We start from the raw sequence: 11,882 nt of genomic DNA on the forward strand, positions 1-11,882 counted from the left end.
CTGAAATTGATAATAATTTAGTGATGGGTTGTATGTAGTGTTGTGAATTGTAATTTTAATGCAGTAGAATCCAATATTAGTTGTCAGGTATTAAAGAAAGGCAAATTTCACCTTAAACAAAAGAAAGTAACATTCAAATGGACCTTGTTAAAACATTAATCTCAAATTGGACCTTAATGAAATATGGTGTTGTTTTACAGGCTGAAGTAGAACGTTGTTCTGAAATTGACAATGTTCGAATTAAATGGCCAGAAGCAAATCTAGTTGTCAATTATTAAAATAATTTAATAATTATTAATGCCTTCATTATGTATTGCATTCATTCTCTTAATTGAGCTTTTAGTTATGATTCTCTTAATTGAGAGAATGCTTAATTAAGAGAATGCATTCATTCTCTTAATTGAGCTTTTAGTTATGATGAATAGAAAACAGGGGATGGCAGGTGAGAGCTTTACACCAATTCACTTGTTTGACTGTATATTTGTAATCTCACCCCCAGTTCCACCCATATGAGGATGGGTTCCCCTTTGAATCTGGTTCCTCTCAAGGTTTCTTCCTGACCAATTTAAGGGAATTTTTCCTTGCCACTGCTGCATGAGTCATCTCAGACTTGCTCATCACATAGACATCACACAGACATTGCTTCACATACTGTGAACTATATATATCTTAATTTTTTACTATATTAATTCTTTTTTTTTCTCCTTATGTTTAACTTCTGTTCTATGTTTATGTTCTGTAAAGCTGCTTTGAGACGAAGCCCATTGTAAAAAGCGCTATACAAATAAATTTTAATTGAATTGAATTGAATTGAATTGAATTGAATTGAATTGAATTGAATTGAATTGAATTGAATTGAATTGAGAGCAGGGTTAGGTTAGGGAGTCCATGAGGCTGGTTTGAGATGTGATCGTTCTGTCTAAATGTATAAAATACAGCATTGTCGCCACCTACAGTCACGGTACAGTCACAGCACTAATTACAACAGGCTTTTGTCTTTTCAAAATAAAATCTTATTAAAAGTCGTCACTTTCGACAATTAACACTTATCACTTCTTTTTGTGCCCAATGTTAAATGAAATGCTAAAATTATTTAATTTTGAGATAAAATGTTAGTCATGATGTTAAAGTTATGACATGGTTTAAATTAGATACTGTAGCTCTGGCCTCTGACTAGCATTAGCTTGTGTTAGTGTTAGCATAAATGAACTAATTAGAATTAGCATAGCTTTAGTGAGTAGATATGAGATGATAACTATTAAATAGTTAAATAATAACTATTGGTATTAATGATACAGAGAAATGTAAATCAATATAAAGATAATTTAGTCAAAATCACCAGCTCAGATATTCTCAGTATCAGTTTTTCACTGCTCTGATTAGCATTAGCAGCTAAATAAATAAATGAATGAATGAATAAACACCAGCTCATTATTGAGGCTAATTTTGTAGATAAAACTATTTTCATGAATTAAAATGTGTATTTTTAACTAAGCCAAACTGTTTATTTGTTTTTCACAAAAGATTATTTAAGATTTAATTTGTGATTTTTGTGTAGAAATTCTGTAAGTCAAGTCAAGTCGCTTTTATTGTAATGTTAGCTGTGTAGAGCTAAACAAACACAGGATAATAATATTTTTTTATCAAATCACATTAAAGGTCTCAGAATAATTTAAACTGACTTTTCATGAGTGTTTAATATTCAGTACTGTCTGTAAATACACAAAATGTGGTATTTTTGTCATTTTGTCATTACATTTTGATTACATTTTGTCCTGAGAGTGTAAACATTTGTGTCATTTGATTAACATTTGATTAATTAATGTTGCATTGTACGAAGGTTTCCTAAAGAAAATAGATTAAAATATTGGAAATAAAGTAACCCACAGAAATACAGCTCATGTATAAAAATAGCTTTATTATTATAAAGCGTTTATCATGATAATGACACAAATCAGCTGCTTAAAAGCTGAGGAATGTAATGACACAAGCTGATAACCCAACACTAACACTATGTATTTTAAAAACGTATGTGGAAAAAATCTAAACATATAGATGAACTTTCAGTCCACTGTGAACGTGACCTTTGACCACTGACACACTTCATCCACTTGGTCGTGACGTTCCTGGTGTTCTTTTATGATGCCAGGGCCTGGGAGAGGTCTCTCTCACACAAACACCAGAGGAATTTGTATGACACTGCTGAGCATTAGGTTGGTGAAAAGCTAGAACAGCATGTCCAAGTATTTCATTCTCTATCCATCTCACTGAGTTCCATCTCATTGATTAGAGAGAGTCAGTGTGGTCCAGCTCAGAGAAGACCTGCTTTCTGAGAGGATAGAAATAACCTCATTGACTTGAGAAGAACAATATGTTAGAAAGATGTTATGTAATTTACTCATCAGTACTTTTAGTTGTTGGATCTAGACATCTAGAACCAGAGAGAGAAAATCCCTTTTCTTCTTATGGTTATATTTTGGATCATTAAGAATAACTGATGCTGAGCTAAATAACTCTGTCACTTTAAACACATACATGGTGTTTTACATAATTTCAGGGCAGACAGCTGAATAAAACAACACTATTTTGTGTTGATGATCAGACTGACAAGAATGATTCACCTTATAGATTTTTAAAGCTGTTTATAAAAGCGAATAACTAAAATAACAAAATAGCTACAAAGCCTTTGTGGAGTGTTGTTTTACAGTAGGAGTGAAATAACACCAAACTGTGATGCTATAGTATGAGTGAATGTTGTCTGTGCTGTTTTAAACTGATCTCTGTGATTAACTGAGCACAAGCCTTTAAGATTAGTAAGATCTGTGTGAATTATGATGGCTCATGGTGCCGTGACCACTGTGTGGTTTAAACTTTTACTCAGGTCCTGGCTCCTGTCAGGTATCATCTCGGTGGAAGCAGTAAGAGAGTCTCCGTGTTTCTCCACATGACTTCAGCGTGTGAGAAAGGCGGAGTGTCCGATCTTGGGTCCATGCTGTGAAACCCTGTCCTCGGCAGGGCAGTTACGGTGGCACGCACACGTACGGATAAACATGACGGGTCTCTTGAGTGTGGCTCCGGTTGGGCAGCGAAACCTCACAGGTGCTGTCTTGGTGGCATGAGGTGTACAGCATCGACCATCTGAACACCGGCCACAGAACCGAGGACGAAATGCCTGCACACTCGTGCAGTTCCTGAAGGTGAAGTGGACAGGTCTGGGGCTTTGCGTTGTACTGACACAAGCCCCAACTTCCTGTGGAGGAAAAAAATCACAAACATAACCTTTAAACTAGAACAAGAACTAAACCTCTCCAGGTCACATTTGTAATTCAGATTCACGTGATTAATTCTGACGTACTGGACTGTAGTTTTTAAGCAAATATTTGCTAGAATAATAATACGGAGGTAAATTTACCGGTTTGTTTGATTGTTTTTTAACTGTAGATGTAATTTACAGCCTCTCGGTTGAGGGTGATCATGAGGTTAAGATCTGTACGCAAAGACTTGAGTCTGTCTCTTTCATACCTGAGGCTCTTCTTGCTCGTTTAGGGTGTGGCAGGGACGCACCAAACATAACCGGCTCTGTTTCACCATCTCACAGCGCTGGTTCTGATTGGTCACGCGTGTGGACACTCCCATCCCACATGACCGAGAACATGCACTCCACTCAGTTGTGTGCTCTATACACTCCATGCTGGGATCGAAGCCCAGCGTCTCTTCCTGTCTGTATGCTGAGATTCACAGAAACACTCACATTAACCAACTCTATACCATCTCAATACTCCAGTATGGTGATTAAAGGTCCTCAGAGCTCACCTGCCATTGCCAGGCCCCCCAGCATGCTGATCTCGGCCTGTCTGTCACACACCCACTTCTCACAGCATTCTCCAGGAACCTGCACCTTATGTGGGAACGGACAGTCTGGACCTGGTAGCATCACTTCCAGGTTACAGCGAGGGACACAGCTGATCTGCCCACCACGACACACACACTGATAACTGCAGCTCGGGAAGAACATCTCGCCGCTGTGGTACACAGAGCTGCCCATTGCACAGGGCTCTGCATCAGGAGCTGCTCCCGAGACAAAAGAAAAAAGATATGAGCATGAAAATGTGAGTAAGATTATTGTCCTGGGCTTAACTTCAGGTGTATGGATCCAGATAACAAGGTGTTAATTATTATCTTCATTAATCCTGATTTACTCAAACACTGCATATCACCCTTACACACTCTTAGACACACTTTTATTAATGCTTCTAAACAGATGAACCCACTTCAGTGCACAGGTATGTTAATTATTTCTTTATCTGCTTTATCTAAATACTACTACTATTTGTATCTGAGGTTTTTTTCAGTCATCTCTAGATGTCTCTAATACCTGAAAATTAATGACAATGATATTCATACTGTACATGTGAGAGTACTTGTGAACACAGTCAGTACTGAATCCTCAGTAGTGTGAGGAAACCGTGAGATCATCACACACAAACACCTGAACCAGTGCTCAACTCAGACTCTAATCCATGCCCCAGACCCTAAACCACGCCCAAGACCCTAAACCAAACTCTGGGCCCCAGACCACACCCCAAACCATAAACCACACCCCCAGATTATAAACCATGCCCCAAACTCTGAACCACACCCCACACTCTGACCCTAAACCATACTCTAGGCCCTAAACCACACCCAAAGATCTAAACTGCACCTCAAACCACACTCAGACCCTAAACCACGCCTCTCAGTGGCCCTCAGACCAGCCTGAAGCACACACTCACCATCACAAACTCCGGTCCTGTTCCTGCTTCCTCCCATGTAGTGACAGCGCAGCTCCTTCTGACACGGGTCTGTGCGTGAACACGGATCTCCTCTCTGTCTCACACACATCACTGCACAAAATAACAGAACCTGTACAGAGAACCCAGAGATCACCTTCAGAACCTCAATAAAGACTCCACCATCACACTCTTAACTACCAAAGATTTAACTCTGTTTAATGTTTGCTTGCTACCACAGCTTTTTGTTACTTCCTTCTGGATGTGTGAGCTAGACTGAAACCTCAGTCAGGAGTTCTATTTGTTAAAATGATCAAAAGTATACACACCCTTTCTCTTGCTCAAGGTAATGTATATTAGTTTGTCTCATTATGCTTTTAATTACATAAGTTTTTATTTAAGTAAATAAATATTCTCTCGTGGCCTAGACCATAAAATATGTGGACAAAAATAATTTAAAAAGAGAGTCTAAAAGGTGATCATTTTGTTTTTTTATGACTAAACTAAACTTTTGCATGCAGTGGTACAAATGGGATTAAAAACAATCACCTGTGCACAGACGCAGAGAGAAACCTCCTTCTTCATTAAATTATCAACAAACATCATCAGATTGTGTCCTGGCCCGGTAAAGTCCTTCTCTCTGCTGAACGTTGCTCCTCTCCAACTCATTTATACACTGGCCCCCAAAAAAATAGACAAGGGAAAAGGGGCGGGATTTGACAGGGTTCCCAAACAGCTGATTGGACAGCAATGTATTAGCAGGTCACATTTTACTGCCAAAGAAAAAACATAACCTCTTGACCCATTGTGGATGCACACACACACACACAAACACACACACACACACACACACACACACACACACACACACACGCACGCATACACACTCCCTCTCACTCACACACACACACACACACACACACACACACACACACACACACACACACACACACACACACACACACACACACACAAACAAACACACACACACACACAGATTGTTTATAAGTTACACCTGATGTGGCTTCATGAAGAGTGAGATAAAGTTCTGTTTGTCTTACACAGACCAGACTGTACGCTTCACAACACTACACAATCTCACATGATTGACGGCTCACTAAAGGCCTGTTACGGATCAGCGGAGCAAAGAAAGAACAAAGAGGCGGCAGAACCGTTAGCTGAGCAAACACTTGAAGGTGCTGTTAAACATTTCTTAGCTTTTACTGTGAAACTATTTGACGAGACATGAATCACATCCAGGGTTGTATCTATACACAGCAATAAACCTGCTCTAAACCGTGTGCACACATCTCCTGGCAGCAGAAGACTACACACACACACACACACACACACACACTCACACTCACTGGACGGACACAACGAGTCAGTAATAGCCAGTAAAATCTAATATGCTAAGCTCTTTTCATTCTTCTCAATGATTGGATTAGGTTTTTTAACCTGATTAAACGGATTCAGGGGCAGGACTATACATGAGTTCATTTTGTGATGTCACAACATGACTTCAGAGTTTTGGATTAGCTAATTTAGTGATGTTAAGACTTTATTGATGATATGGGTGTGTGTTTAATCTACATGCTCATGTTTATTCACAGAACCACAAATGTATAACTTTGTGTAAACTACAGCGTTTTTTCTCTGGCTTTGTTTTTTTTTTTTTTGTCTTTTTTTTTAAGCCATTAAAACACAAATTGTGATGAGGTTAACTGGTCTGTGGTGAAACTGTTAAAGAACAACTAGCAGACTCTAGAAGTAAAAAGTATTACCTGAACACACACCAATGTATAAAACAATAGAAGAAGCTGCACATGGTCAACTCCCAGAATGCACTTCATTTCCACTACTTTCGGCAGGCAGACAAACGACATTGTAGGCCATTATAACAGAGTGATGAAAGACGTTTACAATCAAAATTCATAATAAAATAAATCTTGGCAGCGCACAGGTTTTCCTTTAATAGAGAAGGTTGAGGTTTTTTCAAGCTCTGAGATGGTGAATAATTAAAAGTTTTCAGGTTTTTAAAAGGTTCCTCTGGGAGGAAACGGGGTCGGTTTTTGGAGGACTCTGGTCACCGCTGGCTAACCTGTGACACACACTTCGCTTTCCGTTATGTTCTGCGTGAGGAATTTTGTTTGCTCCTGATCAGAGTTTAAACGGTCCTGATTTTGGCTGCTGCTACAGAACCACTTTAATAGGCCGTGTCTTTTTGGCAGGGTTTTGGCACTTTGCTGTGAGGTCATGGCCAGATCGCTCGGGATTATTCAGCTCGTTTGTTAGGGTTTATTAGAGTTCTGCTCTGAATTCACATCCAGGTCTTCAGTTTGTTCTCCTTCACTCCAAAAATAAATAAATCAATAAATCAATAAAAACCCAACAGCTTTTATTCATCATGGTTTTGTTACATAATCCATCTTTCATCTGTCCATGTCTGTTTAGAAATGTTTTAAAAAAATGGAAAAACTAACACAACAGAACAGATTTTCACGTGTTTTGACCTGAACGAAAGAAGAAGTGAAGAAATCCTGCTAGACATATGATCAGGTCGATAAATGAGGTAAATGTTTTGACCCTAAAATATATTTTTTGTGTCTAATTGTTAAAATAAACAGCTGCCAAACTTCAGTCTACATTTTGAACAAGGATTTGATGTTCGAGTTGTTGTGTAAAGCGTTTGTGTGACATTTGCTTGCACATCCAGACTGGTTCCATATAGTAAAGTTATCCATTTGTGTAAAAAAAATAAATAAATAAAATTTGATTGATGATTGATAAAACACATGACGTCTGATTGGCCCAAGTGAGTCTGAAAAGCTGTTTTGAATCCATTTCTAAAACAGGTCATGTAACATATTTGCTCGTGTTTGTTTGTTTTTGTTGTTCAGACCAACGAACATCTGTCCATTAGACGAAGGTTTGGAAATTTGTTTTAATGTTGGGTTTAAAGCTCCACAGAACTTTAAGACACATGACACAAACATGTATGATGATCTGATGGATAATGATCAATTACTGTAGAAGGTGATGATGATGATGGAGAACCCACAACATAAGAACCCTGATATTCCAACATATATAAAGTCATGTGTAACAGAAGCTGCTACCCAAAACTCATCCAGATGTTCAAAAGGGTTACATCCAGATGTTCAAAAGGTGGCAGATCTTCAACATCTGCCATTTTTCTTCTAACCGTAGCTGATGACAGTGTTGACTGATTTTCAGTGTGGAACATGGGACTGTATGCTGTTTGTTTTCTCTATACGGAGTTCCAGATGTTTCCACAGAAACAAAAACCAGCTGAATTTATGAAGCAAATGTTCTCCTGATTTCAAATGGCACCCGACAGATGTTGATGGAGTCTTTCACAAAAGGATAAACCTAAACCCCTTCTGCAAGTACTGACCTGCTGCTCCATCACCATGGGGCTCTGCTTTCTACCATGGACCATCATCCTGATGTTTGATTTCAATCCTGGACTGTTCTTCAGTCTGTTCTTACCAGACTTATGTACTGTATGTGTAACAGGACCGTCTTTGTCCTCTTTGTTCAACAGAAGAACAATAAAATACTCTATTTGTTCTATGTCTAGATTTTTTTAAACATCTGCACTGGTGATCTGCTTGAAAAAAAAAAATTCTTGGTAAATCTCTATATTTTATTGATGACATTGAGTTATTATTATAATTGGACTGATCTTCCTGCTTGCTGCTGCTCCGGCTCTTAAATGGAGAGACGATACGTGAAGTTTGTAACGGTGGCCTTTGTGAAAGCCATGTCGTAATAACACCAGCACATGGAATGTTGCACCTGACCTCTAGAAGCCTTCATGCTCATTCTCGTCATTCTCCTCTTTTCTGCATGCACCAAGCTGGAATGTGCTGCTCTCCAAGGAGAAGTTCAGAAACGTTCCAGTGCTCTGAGAAAGTGTGGTTTGGACGTGTAGTCAGGATTTACAGCTCCTCTTCTGTTTGGTTTGTGCTTGGTTTGCTGCGGTGATGAATGATGGAGACCTGGCCTGTAGATTTACTGCTGCTATCCTGAGAGTGTCCCGGTGCCAGCCTGCTGTATAAATCAGCACTGGCCCAAAAAGCCTCTGATGTTCTTGGCTGTTCCGAACGATTTGCAAAGACATACATAACGGTGGTCCAGTCTTTATTTTGGTGGAGGCTTACTGCCTGAATGGAGATCTCCAGCCAAAACCAATGGATGTAAAATAGAACTGCGGTCACAGCAGGATGCTGGATACGATCTTAGCCTGTGACACCTGGCAGAGTCGGGGAGCCTTCTAGTTTTTTCATTTTCATGTCTGGAGAGTGGTGCAGTTTTGTGTCTTTAGACGATTATCGGAACTGCCAAAGCCACACTGGCTTCCAGATGAGCTAGACACTAACAAATGATAAAAACAGAAGCTTCCTATTTGGCTCCTGTCGAACATCTTGAGCGGTGAAATTAATCAGCTGCGTGTACTTGGCGAACGAGCAGAATTTAAGCTCTGGGACTTATAACGAGACGCTTATAAACCTTAGAGAACCTTCTGTGTGGGAACGGACTTCCCCATGCCCTGACATGTTCTAGCCACGCCCACTGACCTGTACTCTCACCTGGTGAGGTGTATTAATACAAAATGACACAAAAAATATTGATTCTCTGGGGTGAAAAAATCCCCCAAAAAATAATCCCATTTTAATTTGTAAACATTTCATGGATCTATTCATTTGAAGACTGAACTTACTCCACTGGGAAAAATGTGAGAAAATTCTAAACTTTAGTTTATTGGCTGGATTTGTTTTGAACTAAATTCTGACTCACCAAATTTACTAAACGCTGAGTAAAAAACTAAAAATCGAATATATTTTCCTCCAACGACTAAAAAAGTAATTTGTTGCCATTAAAGTCACTGCAGGTTTACTGGTCTGTCTGGTTTTGGCTCTAGCTGCAGATCAGATTTCATCTCCGTTCCCTCGTCTTCCTCGTTTTCCAGTTGTTGTTTTGGAAAAATGTGACTTATTGTAGATCCAATTCAGCTTCAGCTTCAATAGAGTCTCCATCTTTCAGGATGCTTTAAGGGCAATACAATAAAGAGGATCAGAATACTTCATCATCATCATCATCATCATCATCATCACCACCATAGCTGGTCTTGTATACATAAAGGGTGCATTTACTTTTGCTGTCTTCTATTTCAGACTTTCAGTGTGAGTTAAATTTCACATTCACACACATGCCAATTTCCCATTGTGCAATTTTTTAAAATCTGATTTCAAATTTATTTTCGAAGAAATAAAAATACAAATAAAATAAACTACAAAAATAAATTCATTGAAAACACAAAAATAAAATAAACACAGATTACATTAGACTCAAGCTGAAACTGGACATTGAAAGGTTTATTAAATTATCTAAAAAAACAATTTTTAATTGAAATATTCTCTGAGGTTTGAGTGCAAAAGTTTTTACACCCTTCAGAAAACATGAAGACAAAATGTGATTTACAGCTAAAAAAAAAAACAACATGTTTATTTCCTTCAATTTTCACAAGTAACAAAAATACAAATGTCAAGATATTAATAGTAAAAAAAGTAAATATCACATCAAATGTTTGCACCCCTATTTTAAAAAGATATAAATGTAAAGGAATAAACATTATTATTATTATTATTATTATTATTATTATTAAGTTGATGTGGAAGTTTTTGATTCTTGTCTCATTTTAAAATTATTTTCTTTTTCTTTTAGAGATAAAATATAAACCAGATGGACAGGTTACTTGTTTTGGTTCAGAAATCATGAAGGGGTACAAACTTTTGCACACTGAATCGTGGAGTTTTTCTGAAGAATATCTAACACTTGTGATAGAAATGTTTTGTGACATTACACAAAACTTAACTTTACAAACTGAAACCTATAATACACTAAACACACATGTCTATGCTGAAAGAGAAGAATCCTCTCGTGTGTGTGTGTGTGTGTGTGTGTGTGTGTGTGTGTGTGTGTGTGTGTGTGTGTGTGTTTGTGTGTGTGTGTGTGTGTGTATGTGTGTGTGTGTGTGTGTGTGTGTGTGTGTGTGTGTGTGTGTTTGTGTGTGTGTGTGTGTGTGTATGTGTGTGTGTGTGTGTGTGTGTGTGTGTGTATGATAGTAAACGTGTCACCAGGGAGCGTCGCTGTGATGCTGTGACTCTCAATGTCACTTCCTCCATCGTTTAAAGCCCATGAACATACTGCAGCCATAGCATACGGTCACAAAGAAAGCAAATATCTGAAACATCAAAACACACGTTACGTCAACACACATCACTCTAAATGACATCACAAATAGTAAGAACCAGTTGTCGGGCAATATACAAATTCCTACGGAATCACACTGTAGGACCTGAACATGTTTAACTTGTTAGCATGCTAATGCTAGTGATGAACAGATTTCTAATATCAGTGATGTTAGGCTGTTAGGCACAGCAGGCGGGCATGTGGGGAGTGTCCTAATTTGCATATGGCTGCATATTCCTACATAATTTACATAGGTAATGAGGATGAAGGTGAAGAGACATTTATAGATGTTTGTGTTTCTGTAACTTAGATAAAGTATTTGAATAAGTTGCTGTTAAACACACACTCTCTCTCTCTCTCACTCACTCATTCACACACACTCTCTCACTCTCTCTCTCTCACACACACACACACACACACACACACACACACACACACACACACACACACACACACACACACACACACACACACACACACACACATTCTGTACTCCTTTTGTCATAATGGCAAGACAGCAATGAGTTAATGTGAGAAAGCATGTCTGCTGCATGCAGGCTATAATGTGCAGTACTCCTTACACACACACACACACACACACACACACACACACACACACACACACACACACACACACACACACACAGACACAGACAGAAGACCTTGACTAAAAAGAATAAAAAGAAGAAGTAAACAGGTTCTTCTAATAGACTGTTGCGTTATCTTTAGCATTAGTTAGCAGGCGTGTAAACACAGTTTCCATGGCAATAAAACACCTACAGCACTGTAAAAGCATGCTAGGCTAGCAGCTATGCTAATACTGATACCACAGTC

The 11,882-nt window shown here is 38.5% G+C and overlaps 2 protein-coding genes across 3 annotated transcripts in view; both read right to left on the reverse strand.

The window, feature by feature from the left end:
* Positions 1 to 1,898: 1,898 nt before the first annotated feature.
* On the reverse strand, positions 1,899 to 5,594 carry LOC113647924 (CCN family member 3-like). Its single transcript, XM_027154934.2, has 5 exons — positions 5,319 to 5,594; positions 4,773 to 4,902; positions 3,814 to 4,068; positions 3,523 to 3,728; positions 1,899 to 3,250 (listed from the first exon to the last, which is right to left on the reverse strand). The coding sequence occupies exons 1-5, from the start codon at positions 5,436 to 5,438 to the stop codon at positions 2,951 to 2,953; spliced, it is 1,011 nt and encodes a 336-aa protein (XP_027010735.1). The 5' UTR covers positions 5,439 to 5,594; the 3' UTR covers positions 1,899 to 2,950.
* A 1,551-nt stretch (positions 5,595 to 7,145) lies between these two features.
* The window catches only part of mal2 (mal, T cell differentiation protein 2), a 9,078-nt gene continuing 4,341 nt past the window's right edge, over positions 7,146 to 11,882 (reverse strand). Inside the window, exons 4-5 of one of the 2 annotated variants that reach the window (XM_027155098.2) lie at positions 10,934 to 11,040; positions 7,146 to 9,843 (exon numbers count right to left, since the gene is read on the reverse strand). In XM_027155098.2, coding sequence (XP_027010899.1) covers positions 10,969 to 11,040 — 72 coding nt within the window. In that variant the 3' untranslated portion in view covers positions 7,146 to 9,843; positions 10,934 to 10,968. Of the gene's footprint in view, positions 9,844 to 10,484; positions 11,041 to 11,882 lie in introns of those variants that run through there. The other variant, XM_047811251.1, reaches the window with a different exon arrangement.

The sequence above is a fragment of the Tachysurus fulvidraco genome, chromosome 3 (assembly GCF_022655615.1).
Source record: "Tachysurus fulvidraco isolate hzauxx_2018 chromosome 3, HZAU_PFXX_2.0, whole genome shotgun sequence".
Taxonomy (NCBI): Eukaryota; Metazoa; Chordata; class Actinopteri; order Siluriformes; family Bagridae; genus Tachysurus; species Tachysurus fulvidraco.